General features: G+C 55.6%; 1 protein-coding gene across 1 annotated transcript; it reads right to left on the bottom strand.

Moving 5' to 3' along the window:
* Positions 1-697: 697 nt before the first annotated feature.
* LOC146420424 (solute carrier family 12 member 4-like) lies at positions 698-16,385 on the bottom strand (the record flags this gene model as incomplete). Its single annotated transcript, XM_085048284.1, has 16 exons — positions 698-1,015; positions 1,133-1,244; positions 1,431-2,091; positions 4,000-4,133; positions 4,784-4,857; positions 5,701-5,790; positions 7,648-7,779; positions 9,268-9,461; positions 9,882-10,086; positions 11,151-11,325; positions 11,759-11,863; positions 12,489-12,608; positions 13,251-13,349; positions 13,629-13,732; positions 15,105-15,279; positions 16,328-16,385. Coding segments are annotated over 14 exons (1,757 nt in total), but the record flags the coding sequence as incomplete, so codon positions are not given.
* Between the last annotated feature and the right edge of the window lie 629 nt (positions 16,386-17,014).

Genomic DNA, 17,014 nt, shown 5'->3' with positions numbered 1-17,014 from the left:
AGCAATGCAACGGGTAGATAGTTTCCCATTTGAGGGAAAATATAAAGGGTAAGATACATTACCCACATAGACAGGCTGAACATCATGGTGATAGGATTTTCTGAGTTTCCCCAGGTCGAGCCCCACGTTGGGCGCCAAAATATGTGTTGGTTTGAAAACAAACCAGTGGGAGATCACAAGTCAAGATTGAAATTAAAAATAAGTGAAATAATACAAGGAAAAGCACTAACAAAGTCAGATACAACCTAACACCCTGTTAGGGTGGTAGTAGCAGTCCAACTGAAGTAGTCCAGTTGAAGCGGTGATCCTGTGAAGGTCTAGTCTCCAGCTGAAGATCCAGTAGTAGCTCTGGTCCTCTGGGAACCCAGTAGACCGGGCTAGCTCAGGCAGTTCCAGGGCCAGGTTATATCCAGGTGGGAACACCTGGCTCCTCCCTCCTCGGCAGAGCATCTCACAATGGGATGAGATAAGTTCATGAGTCACACGGTGGGTCCCTGATGGCCCATTGCCTGTCATGCGGGGTGGGTCGTTAGCAAGTGATGATAGCTAACGGATGGCCCATTGCCTGTCATCCGGAGTGGGTGATAGCAGCTAATGGCCCACAGCTGGTGGTAATAGAATACTTAACTACATCAATATTGCAACCTAGGACACCTCCTCTTGCTTCCCCACCAAAAAAAGTGAATTTCCAACTCCTTTTTCCCCCAAAAAAATCCCATTTTTGGGGTTATTTTATTCATTTTATTGAGGATCTTTGGTGAATTCCGAGTGCAAAAAACCAGCAAACTGGGGCCAAACTGGGAGCACTGGGAGTGAACTGGGAGTGAACTGGGAGTGAACTGGGGCCAAACTGGGAGTGTTAGTTCCTTACTGGGAGCACTGGGAGTCAACTGGGAGTCAACTGGGCCCTTACTGGGAGCACTGGGAGTGAACTGGGAGTGTTAGTTCCTTACTGGGAGCACTGGGAGCAAACTGGGCCCTTGCTGGATTCTCTGCTGGGAGCACTGGGAGAGCACTGGGGCCTTGCTGGGCCAAACTGGGAGTGCCAGTTCCTTACTGGGAGTGCACTGGAGCCTCTCTGGATTCTATACTGGGAGCACTGGGAGTGTACTGGGCTTCACTCAGCCCTTACTGGGAGCCTTACTGGGATTGCTGGGTCCTTACTGGGAGCACTGGGAGAGCACTGGGGCCTTACTGGGCCAAACTGGGAGCATACTGGGAGCACTGGGGCCTTACTGGGATCGCTAAGCCCTTACTGGGAGTGCTGGGTCTGTACTGGGAGCGTTAGTTCCTTACTGGGAGCACTGGGAGTGCATTGAGGCCTTGCTGGGCCTTTACTGGGAGCATTAGGGCCTTACTGGGAGAACTGGGGCCTTACTGGGAGCACTGGGAGTGCACTGGGAGCATTAGGGCCCTTACTGGGAGAGCACTGGGGCCTTACTGGGAGCACTGGGAGAGCGCTGGGGCCTTACTGGGTCCTTACTGGGAGCATTAGTTCCTTACTGGGATTGCTGGGCCTTTACTGGGAGCACTGGGAGTGCAGTGCGGCCTTACTGGGCTCTTACTGGGAATGCTGGGAGTGAACTGGAGCCTCTCTGGGTCTATACTGGGAGCACTGGGAGCACTGGGGCAGCTGCAGCTCAGGCTGGCATCTGATTGGGATTGCTGGGCCTTACTGGGAGCACTGGGAGCATACTGGGCCCTTACTGGGATTGCCAGGCCTGTACTGGGATGGCTTGGCTCTTACTGGGATGGCTGGGCTCTTACTGGGAGCACTGGGAGCATACTGGAGCCTCGCTGGGCCTGTACTGGGATTGCTGGGCCTGTACTGGGAATGCCGTACTAGGCCGCACTAGGCCTCACTGGGCCATACTGGTTTTTACTGGGCGCTCAGAGCTGGAGGTTTTCTCCATCCGTGTTCTCCCCCTTCACTGGGCCAAACTGGGCTGTAAACTGGGCCAAACTGGGCCATACTGGGCCATACTGGGCCGTGCTGGGCTCAGGGCTCGGGCGGCTCCCCGTCGCCATCTCCTCCCCTCACCAGCAGCACAGCGCTGAGACCTTCGGTCAGCACCTCCAGGAACTCCAGGTCTGCAAGGGTTAACGACAACCAGTAAGAACCACTAAGGACCAGTAAGGACCAGTAACACCTGGGGAGCTCCCAGGGACCTCCCAGGGACCTCCCAGTAACGACCAGTAACTCCCAGTTTTCCCCCCATTTCCCCCAGGTTTTCCACCATTCCCCCCCATTTATCTCATTCCCATTTCCCCATTTCCCCCTTTTCCTCCCATTTCCCCCCCATTTCCCTATTTTTCTTATTATTCCCTCATTTCCCCCATTATTCCATTTTCCCTCCGTTCCCCATTTCCCCATTATTCCCATTTTCCCCATTTTTTCCCCATTTTCCCCCTTTCCCCATCATCCCCCATCTTCCCCATTTCATTTTTCCCCATTCCCCCATTTTTCCCATTTTGCCCCACTTTTCCATTTCTCCCCATTTTCCCCATTTCAACTCCATTTCCAATTTTCCTTTATATTCTGTTTCTGTTTCCATTTTTCCGTTTCCCATTTTCTCCCCATTTTCCCATTTTCCCCAAATTTCCCTACTCCCACTTCCATTATTCCCCATTTCCCTTTTCCCATTTCATTTTTCCCCCAATTTTTCTCCCCATTTCATTTCCATTTTCCCATTCCCCCATTATTCCCATTCCCCATTTTTCCCAAATTTCCCCAATTTCCCCATTTTTTCCCCCAATTTCTGACACAATTCTCCAGTGGTTGGTGTTACCCCATTCCCCCATTTCCCATTCCCAATTTCCCATTTTTCCCATTATTTCCCCCAATTTCCCCAATTTCCCATTTTTCCCATTTTTTCCCCCATTTTCCAATACAATTCTCCAGTTCCCCCATTCCCAATTTCCCCAATTTTTTCCCATTTTGGCCCCAATTTCTGATACAATTCTCCAGGGGCTGGTGTGCCATTTCCCCATTCCCATTTCCCCCAAATTTCCCGATTTCCCCAATTTCCCCATTCCCCATTTTCCCACAAATTTCCCCACATTTCCCCAATTTCCCCATTTTTCCCGCATTCCCGATTTTCCCCATTCCCCATTTTCCCAAACTCCCTGTTTTCCCAAATTCCCATTTTTACCATTTTCCAAAATTCCCCGTTTTCCCTCCAACTCCCATACAGTTCTCCATGGGCTGGTGTGCCATTTCCCAAATCCCCATTTTCCCCAAATTCCCATTTTCTCCATTTTCCCAAATTCCCATTTTTTCCCAAATTCCCATTTTTCCCAAATTCCCATTTCCCCCACAATTCCCATACAATTCTCCATGTTACCCCACTCCCCCATTTCCCATTCCCAAATCCCCAAATTCCCCATTTTTCCCCATTTTCCCAAATTCCCCATTTTCCCCCCATTTTCCCCCTACAGTTCTCCACTGGCCAGTGTTACCCCACTCCCCCATTTCCCCATTCCCCAAATTTCCCAAATTCCCGTTTCTCCCCCCAATTCCCCTACAGTTCTCCAAGGGCTGGTGTGCCATTTCCCCATTCCCCATTTTTGCCCATTTTTCCCATTTTTGCCCATTTTCCCCAAACTCCCCATTTTCCCCCCATTTTTCCCCTACAGTTCTCCATGGGCCGGTGTGCCATTTTCTCCATTGCCCAATTTCCCCAAATTTCCCCAAATTCCCATTTTCCCCCCAATTCCCTACAGTTCTCCAGGGGCCAGTGGGCCATTTCCCCAAATTCCCCATTTTTCCCATTTTCCCCAAATTCCCATTTTCCCCCAAATCCCCAAATTTCCCAAATTCCCATTTTTCCCCAATTCCCATACAGTTCTCCAGGGGCCGTTTCCCCAATTTCCCCAAATTCCCAAATCCCCAAATTCCCTGTTTTTCCTCCCATTTTTTTTCCCCTACAGTTCTCCATGGGCCCAATTTCCCCATTTTCCCCAAATCCCCATTTTTCCCAAATTCCCATTTTTCCCTACAGTTCTCCATGGGCCGGTGGGGCCAGGCGGGGGGAGGGGGCGGCAGGTCCAGCAGCACCAATCGCGCTGAGCCAGAGTGAGCCAAGATGGCCGCGTTGAGCCGCTCGGCCGCGTGCATGCGCCGGACATTCCCCCTGACCAGTACAGACCAGTGTGAACCAGTATGGACCAGTATAAACCAATATAAACCAGTATGGACCAGTGCAAACCAGTATGGATCCCACTGGTCACTCCCCTCAATGTCTGAGTGCATGCACCGGACGTTCCCCCTGACCAGTGCAGACCAGTGTGAACCAGTATGGACCAGTACTGACCAGTATGGACCAGTATGAACCAGTATGGACCAGTACGGACCAGTATAGACCCCACTGGTCACTCCCCTCAGTTTCCGAGTGCATGCACCAGACGTTCCTCCCGACCAGTACAGACCAGTATAAACCAGTATGAACCAGTGCAGACCAGTATAAACCAATATAAACCAGTATAGACCAATATAAACCAGTATAGACCCCACTGGTCACTCCCATCAATGTCCGAGTGCATGCGCCAGACGTTCCCCCTGACCAGTACAGACCAGTGTGAACCAGTATGAACCAGTATAGACCAGTATGGACCAGTACAGACTGGTGTGGGTCAATATAAACCAGTATAAACCAGTATAGACCAGTATGGATCACTCATCACCCACTGACCACCCCTGTGGGCACCTCTCTCAATGTCCAGTTCCCTCCCAGTCCAAACCAGTTCCCTCCCAGTCCCTCCCAGTCGCTCCCAGTTCACTCACGGGTTCGGTCCTCTCCTGGTCTCTCCCTCCTCCTCCTCCTCGGCGCTGGCTGGTTGCGAGAGGGCGTGGCCTCCCTGTGACGTCATCGACACGGTCAGGCCACGCCCCTCCCCACCCCCGAGCGGGGATGACGTCATGGGAAAGGGTGATGATGTCACAGGGAGGGTGGTGACATCACGGGGCATGGTTGTGATGTCATGAGGAGGGTTGTGACATCACGGGGAGAGAGATGATGTCATGAGGAGAATGGTGACGTCACAGGGGTGGCGATGACATCACGGGGATGGGAGATGATGTCACGGGGTGACGACATCACGGGGAACACAATGACATCACAGGGAGCGCAATGACGTCACAGGGAAGTGTCACGATGTCATAGGGCAGGGAGATGATGTCATGGGGGAGGACGATGACATCACGGGGTAAGTGACATCACAGGGAAGGGCGATGACATCGTGGGGTGACGTCACATGGCAGCATGATGACATCACAGGGAAGTGCAATGACATCACAGGGAGGGTGACGGCGTCATATGGATGACAATGACATCACAGCGAGGTGCGATGTCACGGGGACAGGGAGATGATGTCACAGGGGGAGGACGATGCTATCACTGGGTCAGTGACATCACAGGGGTGATGACATCATGGTGTGTGCGATGACATCACAGGGTGGACAGTGACGTCACAGGGAAGTGTGATGACATCACAGGAAGGGTGACGGCGTCACAGGGAGAGGGGATGACATCACAGGGAGGAGGGCAACGACATCACAGGCAAGCGTGATGACATCACGGGGAGGAGGGCGATGACGTCACAGGGAGGGCGATGATGACGTCACAGGGAGGGCGATGATGACGTCACGGGGGGCGATGATGACGTCACAATGAGGTCACAATGACGTCACGGTGAGATCACCTGTGCGCGGCGCAGCTGGCGCAGCATCTGGGATCTCTGCTCCATCATCAGCGTTCTCTCGTACGTGTAGTCTGAGACCGCGCCGTCGTGCTAACGGACCAGTGCCCACCAGTAAGGACCAGTACGGACCAGTTCAGACCAGTATAAACCAGTTTGGACCAGTATAAACTGGTATGGATCAATATGAACCAGTATGGATCAGTGTGGATCAATATGGATCAACATAAACCAGTTTGGACCAGTATGGATCAAATATAAAACAATATGGACCAGTTTGGACCAGTACGGACTGGTTTGGACCAGTATAAACCAGTTTGGACCAGTATAAACTGGTATGGATCAATGTAAACCAGTATAGACCAGTTTGGACCAGTATAAACTGATATAAACTGGTGTGGATCAGCATGGATCACTGTAAACCAGTAAGCACCAATATAAACTGGTATGGATCAATATAAACCAGTGTGGACCAGTTTGGACCAGTCTGGACCAGTATAAACTGATATAAACTGGTATAGATCAGTATGGATCAATATAAACCAGTTTGGACCAGTTTGGACCAGTTTGGACCAGTATAAACTGATATAAACTGGTGTGGTTCAGTATGGATCAATGTAAACCAGTAAGCACCAATATAAACTGGTATGGATCACTATAAACCAGTATGGACCAGTTTGGACCAGTGTGGATCAGTAAGGACCAGTATAGACCAGTATGGATCAATAGAAACCAGTATGGACCAGTGTGGATCAAATATAAAACAGTATGGACCAGTTTGGACCAGTTTGGACCAGTTAGGACCAGTTTGGACCAGTACAGGCTGTGTTTACGTTGGTTTTGGGGTATTTTTGGGGTATTTTTGGGATATTTTTGGGATATTTTTGGGGTATTTTTGTGGGTAATGTTGGGGATTTCTAAGGGTGTTTTTGTGTATTTTTTGGGATCTCTTTGGGATATTTTTGGGATATTTTCAGGATGTTTTCGGGGTGATTCTAGGATATTTTTAGGATATTTTTAGGATATTTTTGGGGTGTTTTTGGGGTATTTTTGGGCGGGTTTTTTGGGGTTTTTTCTGATATTTTTGGGGTGGTTTTGGGGTCTCACCAGCTCCACCACGTGCACCTGGGCTGGCAGGGCTGCATTTGGGGTATTTTTTGGGCTAATTTTGTGAGGTTTTTTGGGCAGTTTTTGCAGTATTTTTGAGGGTTTTTTTGCAGTAATTTTGGGATATTTTGGGATATTTTCAGCCCATTTTCAGAGTATTTCGGGATATTTTCAGGGTATTTTCAGGATATTTTCGGCATACTTTCACGATATTTTTAGAATATTTTAAGAATATTTTCAGGATTTTTTCAGGATATTTTTAGGGTATTTTTGGAATATTTTCGGCATATTTTTGGGATACTTTCAGGATATTTTCCGAATATTTTCAGGATATTTTCAGGATATTTTCAGGATATTTTCGGGATATTTTTGGGATATTTTCAGGATATTTTTAGAATATTTTTAGAATATTTTCAGAATATTTTTAGGATTTTTTCAGGATATTTTTAGGGTATTTTCGGAGTATTTTCAGGATATTTTTAGGGTATTTTTAGAATATTTTTGGCATATTTTCGGCATATTTTCAGGATACTTTCACGATATTTTCGGGATATTTTCAGGATATTTTCAGAATATTTTTAGGATTTTTTTCAGGATATTTTTAGGGTATTTTCAGAGTATTTTCAGGATATTTTTAGGGTATTTTCGGAATATTTTCAGGATATTTTTGGGATATTTTCAGGATATTTTCAGAGTATTTTCAGGATTTTTTCAGGATATTTTTAGGATACTTTCAGGATATTTTCAGGATATTTTCAGGATATTTCCGGTATATTTCCGGGCTATTTTAGGGCTAATTTTGGGCTAATTTTAGGATAATTTTGGGCTATTTTGGGGTCTCACCAGCTCCACCACGTGCACCTGGGCGGGCAGCGCCCTGCGCCTCACCACAGCCTCCAGCAGGCGGCGCAAGCGCTCGCTGTTGTCCTCCAGCAGAGCCACGGTGAAGAGGCGAATCGGGGAATTGCGCCAGGCCTGGGGGGGAAACGGGGAGACCCCTCCCCAAATTAATCTGAGACACCAAAATTCATCCCCAAATTAGGGTGAGAGACCAAAATTCATCCCCAAATTAGGGTGAGAGACCAAAATTCATCCCCAAATTAGGGTGAGAGACCAAAATCCATCCCCAAATTAGGGTGAGAGACCCGAAATCCATCCAGACCCCTCCCCAAATTAGGGTGAGAGACCAAAATCCATCCCCAAATTAGTCGAGAGACCCTAAATCCATCCAGACCCCTCCCCAAATTAGGGTGAGAGACCAAAATTCATCCCCAAATTAGGGTGAGAGACCCGAAATCCATCCCCAAATTAATCTGAGACCCTAAATCCATCCAGACCCCTCCCCAAATTAATCTGAGACCCCAAAAATCCATCCAGACCCCTCCCCAAATTAGGGTGAGACCCCCAAAATCCATCCAGACCCCTCCCCAAATTAATCTGAGACCCCAAAAAATACACTGACACCCCCAGAGCCATTCCCAAACTACACTGAATCTAACCGTGCCAGGCCTGGGGGTGAGAAATGGGGAGACCCCTCCCCAAATTAGGGTGAGAAACCAAAAATCCATCCTCAAATTAGGGTGACAGACCGAAAATCCATCCCCAAATTACACTGAGACCCTAAATCCATCCAGACCCCTCCCCAAATTAGGGTGAGACTCCCGAAATCCATCCTGAGACATCCTCAGAACCCAACTGAGCCAGGCCTGGGGGGCAAAAAACAGGGAGACCCCTCCCCAAATTAGGGTAAGAGACCAAAAATCCATCCTCAAATTAGTCTGAGAGCCCAAAAAATACACTGAGACCCCCAGAGCCATCCCCAGATTAATCTGAGAGCCAAAAAAATAGTCTGAGAGTTCCAAAATCCATCGAGACCACTCCTCAAAATAGGCTGAGAGCCCTAAAACCCACCCAGACCCCTCCCCAAAATCCACCCAGACCCCTCCCCAAAATACACAGAGCCCAAAAATCGATCCAGACCCCTCCTCAAATTACAGAGAGCCCCAAAAACACACTGAGACCACTCCCCAAAATACTCTGAGACCCCAAAAAATACACTGAGAGCCCCCAGCCCCCTCCCCAAAATAGTCTGAGAGACCTAAATCCACCCAGACCCTCCCCAAAATACATGAATCCCCTAAAATTCATCCAAACCCCCTCCCCAAAAATACACTGAGAGCCCCCAGCCCCTCCCCAAAATAGTCTGAGAACCCAAAATCCACCCAGCCCCTCCCCCCAAAAATACACTGAGAACCCCTCAAACCCACCAAGACCCTCCCCCAAACACACTGAGACCCCCAGCCCTCCCCAAAATACACAGACCCCTCCTCCCCCATCCCTGGGGTCGCTGTGGGGTCAAACCCCTCCCCCACACCCCTTAGCCCCGCCCCCAAAGACCACACCCACCAAGCCACGCCCACCAACGCCCCGCCCACCCACGCCCCGCCCCACAGCGCCCCCTACCGGGTGCTGTCGGAGCAGCAGCGGCAGCAGCGTCAGGAGCCTCCCGGTGCCAACGAACCACCAGACATCGAGTGACCCGCCTGGGGACACGGCTGGGGACAGCCCGGGGGACATGCCGGGGGACATCCCGGGCTCGGCTGTCCCCTTGGACACCAGCAGGGCTCTGCCGCCCGCGCCGGCGGCTCGGAGCAGCTCTGCGGGTGACAAGGAGTGGCTTTGGGGACAGCTGGGTGTGCTGGAGAGCGTTCTGTCCCTGTGTCATCTCGATGTCATCAGTGTCCCTCGATGTCCCCATTAATGTCCCCATGGCCCCTCCCCCGTGTCCCCCCATGTCCCTCAATGTCTCATCTGTGTCCCCTCCATGGTCCCCAATGTCCCCCAGTACTCCCACCCGCCGTGTTCCCCCAATGTCCCTGTTAATGTCCCCAATATCCCCAATGTCCCCAATATCTCCAATGTCCCCAATATCCCCAATGTCCCCATTAATTTCCCAATGTCCCCATTAATGTCCCCAATGTCCCCAACATTCCCATTGCCTCCATGTCCCTCCATGTCCCCGTGTCCCTCATTGCCCCAGCCCCCCATGTCCCCACTGTCCCTCACTGTCCCCTCACCCACGAAGTCCCTGGCGGCCCTGGCAGGGTCCGGCTGCTGTCGCCACCGCCTGGGCCAGCCGAGCAGGACAGCGTTGGGCCGCAGGGCGCCCAGGCCAACCCCCTGCACGAGAGCGGCCAGAGCCGGGCCTGGCTCGGGGTCAGGGGACAGCAGCACCTGGACAAAGCCACGAGCTCCGGCCGCGGTCAGTGCCGAGCGGAGAGCCTGGGGACAGGGACAGGGACAAGGACAGGGTCAGGGGCATCTTAAAGGGACATGGGGACAGCAGGACCTGGACAAAGCCACGAGCTCCGGCCGCGGTCAGCGCCGGGCGGAGAGCCTGGGGACAGGGACAGGGACATGGGGACATCCTAAAGGGACATGGGGACAGTCAGGGGACAGCAGGACCTGGACAAAGCCGCGCACTCCGGCTGCGGTCAGTGCTGAGCGGAGAGCCTGGGGACAATGATGGGGACAGTGACAGGGACAGGGACAGGGACATCCTAAAGGGACATGGGGACAGCAGGACCTGGACAAAGCCACGAGCTCCGGCCGCGGTCAGTGCTGAGCGGAGAGCCTGGGGACAGGGACAGGGACATGGGGATAGCCCTAAAGGGACATGGGGACAGCAGCACCTGGACAAAGCCATGAGCTCTGGCCGCGGTCAGTGCTGAGCACAGAGCTTGGGGACAGCGATGGGGACACGGATAGGGACATGGGGACATCCCAAAGCGACATGGGGACAGCCCTAAGGGACACGGAGCTGCCAGCGCCACCGGCAGCACTTGGGGGTCACGGGGGGGGCAGGGAGACCCTGAAAGTGACATGGGGACACCTTAAAGTGACATGGAGACACCTTACAGTGACACGGGGACACCTTAAAGTGACATGGGGACACCTTAAAGGGACATGGGGACACCCTAAAGGGACATGGGGACACCCTAAAGGGACATGAGGACATCCTTAAAGTGACATGGGGACACCTTAAAGTGACATGGGGACACCTTAAAGGCACCAGAGCCACCAGCCCCGCCCTGGCCAGGACCTCCCCAAGCCCCCTCCCCAAATTCCCTCCCTCACCCTCCCACCCCCCCAAGCCCCCTCCCCAATTCCCCTCCTCAATTTCCTCACCCCCCATCACCCCCTCCCCAGTTCCTCACCCCCCAAGCCCTCCCCAAATTCCCTCGTGACTCCCTCATCGCCCCCTCCCCACATTCCCCCTCCTCACCCCCTCAGCCCCCCAGGGTGAGTCCCCACGACCCCCCCAAGCCCCCTCCCCAGTTCCTCACCCCCTCGGCCCCCCTGGCCCGGGGCAGGTCGGTGGGCTCCGCCCCCCCCAGCACCGCCCCCAGCACGGTCAGCCCCCTGCCCCCCCCCTGCAGCTGGGCGGCCAGGGAGAGCAGCTCGGGCCGGGGGGGCGCGCCGGGGGGGTCCCAGGGCTTGGAGAGAACCAGCAGCTGCGGCCTGGGGGGGAGAGGAAAGGGTTAATTGGGGCTGGGGGCTTGGGGGAGTCATGGGGGGTCCTGGGGGGAAATGAAGGGGTTAAATGGCTTGGAGAGAACCAATAGGTGTGGCCTGGGAGGACAGGAAAGGGTTAAATGGGTCTGGGGGCTTGGACTGAACCAACGGCTGAGCCATGGGGGGGAAATGGGGGCTTAAAGGGGGATAGGGGGGGCTGGGGGGGTTTGGGGTCTCACCTGAGGCTGGGGGGGTTTGGGGGGCTCTCAGGTGGGCTCAGGTGGGTTTTGGGGTCTCAGGTGTGCTCAGGTGTGTTTTGGGGTCTCACCTGAGGCTGGCAGGAGGGGCTCAGGTGTGTTTTTGGGGTCTCAGGTGTGTTCAGGTGTGTTTTTGGGGTTCAGGTGTCTCAGGTGTGTTCAGGTGTGTTCAGGTGTCTCACCTGAGGCTGGCAGGAGGAGGTCGCCCATCCTCCAGCCGCAGCAGGGCGAATCTCGCGGCGCTCAGGGAGAGACCCCGCAGCCCCTCCCCCCACTCGGTCTGCGCACTGCGGGGAGAGACCAGGTGTGTCACAGGTGTGTCCAGGTGTGTCACAGGTGTGTCACCTCCCCCCAGGTGTGTCACAGGTGTGCCCAGGTGTGTCACCTCCCCCCAGGTGTGTCCAGGTGTGTCACCTCCTCCCAGGTGTCCCCAGGTGTGTCACCTCCCCCCTAGCTGTGCCCAGGTGTGTCATCTTTGTCCCCCCAGGTGTGTCCCCAACTGTCCCCAGGTGTGTCCCCAGGTATCCCCAGGAGACCCTGCAGCCCCTCCCCTCACCCGGTCTGAGCAATGCAGGGGAGGGGAGGGGGGACAGGTGTGTCTCAGGTGTCCCCAGGTGTGTCTCTCCCATCCCAGGTGTGTCTCAGGTGTGCCCTTCTTCCCCCAGGTGTCCCCAGGTATGTCACTGTCCCTCCCCAGGTGTGTCACTTTCCCCCCAGCTGTGTCCCAGCTGTCCCCAGGTGTGTCCCAGGTGTGTCCCCTCCCTCCCAGGTGTGCCCCAGCTGTCCCAGGTATGCCCAGGTGTGTCTCAGGTGTCCCAGGTGTGTCTCCAGGTATCCCCAGGTGTGCCCAGGTGTGTCCCCTCCCTCCCAGGTGTGTCCCAGCTGTCCCCAGGTGTCCCAGGTGTGTCTCACCTGCGGAACTCCAGGTACTTGTAGGCCGTGGCTCCAATGCCCAAAGCCAGCAGGGCGCAGGACCAGCAGGTGACCAACATGAGTCCCAGACAGAGAGCAGCTCCGGCCAGGGACACTGCCCTGGACAGCGGGGACATCATGGGGACATCATGGGGACATTGGGGACATCATGGGGACATTATGGGACATTGGGGACATCAGGGACATTGGGGACATCAGGGACATTGGGGACACCGCAGGGTCAGCGTCATTCTTGGTCACTATTGGTCACTGGGGTCACTCTGTGGTCACTCAGTGGTCACCCCATGGTCACTCAGTGTCACTCAGGGTCACTCATTGGTAACTCAGTGGTCACCCAGAGGTCACTGTGTGTCCCTGTGGTCACTCATTGGTCACCCAGTGGTCACCCCACGGTCACTCGTGTCACTGACCAGTGGTACAGGGGACAGCAGGGGCTCTAGCCAGACCCTGGGGACTCAGGGTCACCCTGTGGTCACTCTGTATGTCCCTGTGGTCACTCAGGGTCACTCAGTGTTACCCCACGGTCACCCATTGGTCACTCACTGGTCACCCCACGGTCACCCAGCGGTCACTCGTGTCACTGACCAGTGGTAGAGGGGACAGCGGGGACTCCAGCCAGGCGTGGGCAGCAAACCCTGAGGACTCAGTGTCACTCATTGTCCCTCATTGTCACTCATTGGTCACTCTGTGGTCAATCTATGGTCACCCCACAGTCACCCAGCGGTCACTCGTGTCACTGACCAGTGGTAGAGGGGACAGCGGGGGCTCCAGCCGGGCGTGGGCAGCAAACCCTGCAGGGCGCAGGCCAAGTTCAGCCCCAGGTATGACGTCAGGCACAACCTGCGGGAGTGACGTCATTGTGGGCGTGGCCGTGACGTCCTTCGGAGTGACGTCATCGGGGTGGGTCATCAGCGGGGCGGCAGTGACGTCAGCGGGGAGTGGAGGATGTGGGGACAGTGAGGGACAGTGAGGGGACATTGGGGACAGTGAAGGACACGGAGACAGCCTGAGGGACATGGGGACAGCTTGGGGACAACAGAGACATCTCAGGCCATGGGGCCATGCCGGGGTCACATGGGGACACGGCTCGCGGTGACGTCACGGGGCGGGGTGACGCACACGGACAGCACCGGCGCCAGCAGGTCCAGCGAGCCCAGCAGCACTCCCAGCGTCGCTGTCGCCGCCGTGGCCACCAGCGGCCAGAGCCGGCCTCGGGCCAGAGCCTGCGGGGACATGGGGACACCGTGGGGACACTGAGGGGACATCCCTGGGGGACATGGGGACACTGAGGGGACACCGAGGGGACATCCCTGGGGGACATGGGGACACCGCAGGGACAAGGGGACAGCTCCGGGGACAGCGTGGGGGACATGGGGACAGCTTTGGGGACAGCCCAGGGACAGTGGTGACACTGCGGGGGACATGGGAACATCCCCAGGGACAGCTCAGGGACACTGGGGACGTCCCAGGGACGTTGGGGACACCCTGGACAGCCCGTAGGGTGTCCCCAGTTGCCCCTGGTGACTTTGGGGACATTTTTGGGGCACATCGGGACACCCAGAGGTTATTGGGAAGCACTTTGGGGACATTGGGACACCCTTGGGGACACCTTGGGGACATCAGGATCCCCCTTGGGCCATCAGGACCTTCTTGGGGACATTGGGACACTCCTGGGTACATGGGACCATCGGGGACGCTTCCAGGGCTATCAGGACTCCCTTGGGGACACTTGGGGACATTGAGAACACTGCCAGGCTCATCGGGATCCCCTTGGAGACACCAGAAGCCCCCTGGGGACACTTGGGGACACTGCCAGGGCCATCGGGAGCCCCCTGGGGACATCGGGAACCCCTTGGGGACACCCCTGGGGACATCGAGGACATTCCCAGGGAACATCGGGACTCTCTTGGGGACACTGCCAGGGCCATCAGGAGCCCCTGGGGACACCAGGACCCCCCTGGGGACACTCGGTGACCCTTGGGGACACTCACGTGTGGCAGTGGCAGTGCCCGTGTCCTCGCCAGTCCCCGCAGCAGGCCCTCCCCTCGGGGACATTTGGGGACATTCCCAGGGCCATCAGCACCCCCTGGGGACATCGGGACTCCCCCGGGGACACTTGGGGACATCGGAGACACTCCCAGGAAACATCGGGAGTCCCCTGGGGACCTTTTAGGGACACTGGGACTCCTCCAGGGCCATCGGAACCCCCCTGGGAACATCGAGACCCCCTCGGGGACACTCGGGGACACTTGAGGACACCCCAGGGAACATCGGAACCGTCCTGGGGCTATCGGGACTGCCTTGGGGACACCTGGGGACATCAGGACACCCCTTGGTGACACTCACGAGTGGCAGTGGCAGTGCCCGTGTCCTCAGCAGCCCCTCCCCCCGGGGACATGGGGACACTCCCAGGGCCATTAGCACCCCTTGGTGACACCAGAACCCCCATGGTGACACTCGGTGACCCTGGTGACACTCACGAGTGGCAGTGGCAGTGCCCGTGTCCTCGCCAGTCCCTCAGCAGCCCCTCCCCCTGGGGACATGGGGACACTCCCAGGGCCATCAGCACCCCCTGGTGACCCTGGTGACACTCACGAGTGGCAGTGGCAGTGCCCGTGTCCTCGCCAGTCCCCTCAGCAGTCTCGCTCCGCCCAGCAGCGCCTGCAGCCCAACCCCCCCTGCCGAGAGCAGCGCGCCGGCGACAGGGAGCCACGGCCAGGGCCAGGCGACAGCCGCCAGCACCGGGACACCGCCCAGTGTGACACCGAACCTGGGGGACATGGGGACAGTGTGGGGACAATGAGGGGACACCGCCCAGCGTGACACCGAACCTGGGGGACATGGGGACAGTGTGGGGACAGTGCCCAGGGACATGGGGACAGTGTGGGGACACTGCTCAGAGACATGGGGACAGCACCGGGACACCACCCAGCGTGACACCGAACCTGGGGGACACGGGGACAGTGTGGGGACACCGCCCAGCGTGACAACGAACCTGGGGTCACGGGGACAGTGTGGGGACAATGAGGGGACACCGCCCAGGGTGACACCGAACCTAGGGGACATCAAGGGGACATGGGGACAGTGCGGGGACAGTGTGGGGACACCGCCCAGGGACATGGGGACAGCACCAGGACACCGCCCAGCGTGACACCGAACCTGGGGGACATGAAGGGGACATGGGGACAGTGTGGGGACACTAAGGGGACACCGCCCAGGGTGACACTGAACCTAGGGGACATTGAAGGGACAGTGTGGGGACACCGCCCAGGGACACCCCGAACCTGAGGGGACATGGGGACAATGCCCAGGGACATGGGGACAGGGACAGGGACAGGCGACAGCGGCCAGCACGGGGACACTGCCCAGCGTGACACCGAAGCTGGGGGACACGGGGACACCATGGGGACAGTGCCCAGGGACACAGGGACAGTGTGGGGACACTGCCCAGGGTGGCACCGAACCTAAGGGGACACTGCGGGGACAGGGGGACACTGTGGGGACACTGTGGGGACAGGGGGACACTGTGGGGACAGGGGGACACTGCCCAGGGACACCCCGAAGCCGAGGGGACAATGGCAGGGACAGTGCAGTCCCCCTCAGGCACCAGGACACCCCTGGTGACATCGGGGACACCTTGGGGACACCCTGGTGACACCAGAACCTTCCTGGTGACACTGGGGACACCTTGGGGACATCAGAGTCCCCCTGGGGACATCGGGGACCCCCCGGGGATGCTCTTAGGGACCCTCTGGTGACACCAGGACCCCTTTGGGGACATTGGGGACACCCTGGGGACATCGGGGACATTGACTCACTTGTCCCTCAGCAGCTGTCCCTCCACACCAGCACCCAGCAGCAGCGCCGCGCTCAGGTCTGCCCGTCAAGGAAAACCCAAAATCCACCCCAAAAATACCCCAAAATCCACCCCAAAAATACACCCCAAAATTCCCGTCAAAAAACCCCAAAATCCATCACAAAATCCACCCCAAAAAACCCGAAAATAACCCCCAAAATCCACCCCAAAAAAACCCAAAATCCACCCAAAAATACCCCAAAATCCACCCCAAAACTTCCCAAAATCCACCCCAAAAAACCCGAAAATTCCCCTCAAAATCCACCCCAAAAAACCCCAAAATCCTCCCAAATCCATCCTAAAAAACCCCGAAATCCACCGCAAAATCCTCTCAAAAGTCTCTCCAAACCCTCCCAAAACCCCCGAAAATTCCCCCCAAAATCCATCCCAAAAAACTCCAAAGTCCTCCCCAAAAAGCCCCTGAATCCTCCCGAACTCCTCCCAAAATTCTCCCCAAAATCCACCCGAAAAAACCCAAAAATCCACCCTAAATCCTCCCCAAAAAAACCCAAAATCCACCCCAAAAACCCTCAAGATCCACCCGAAATCCACCCAAAAATCCCCCCCAAAAACCCCAAAATCCCTCACAAAAGCCACTCCAAAAAACCAAAAAATTCACCTCAAAATCCTCCCAAAATCCTCCCGAAAT

Source organism: Lichenostomus cassidix, unplaced genomic scaffold (assembly GCF_008360975.1).
Source record: "Lichenostomus cassidix isolate B80296 unplaced genomic scaffold, HeHo_3.0 HiC_scaffold_885, whole genome shotgun sequence".
Classification (NCBI taxonomy): Eukaryota; Metazoa; Chordata; class Aves; order Passeriformes; family Meliphagidae; genus Lichenostomus; species Lichenostomus cassidix.
Note: the sequence above shows the minus strand (reverse complement) of the source record. Positions and strands in the feature narration are given on the sequence as shown.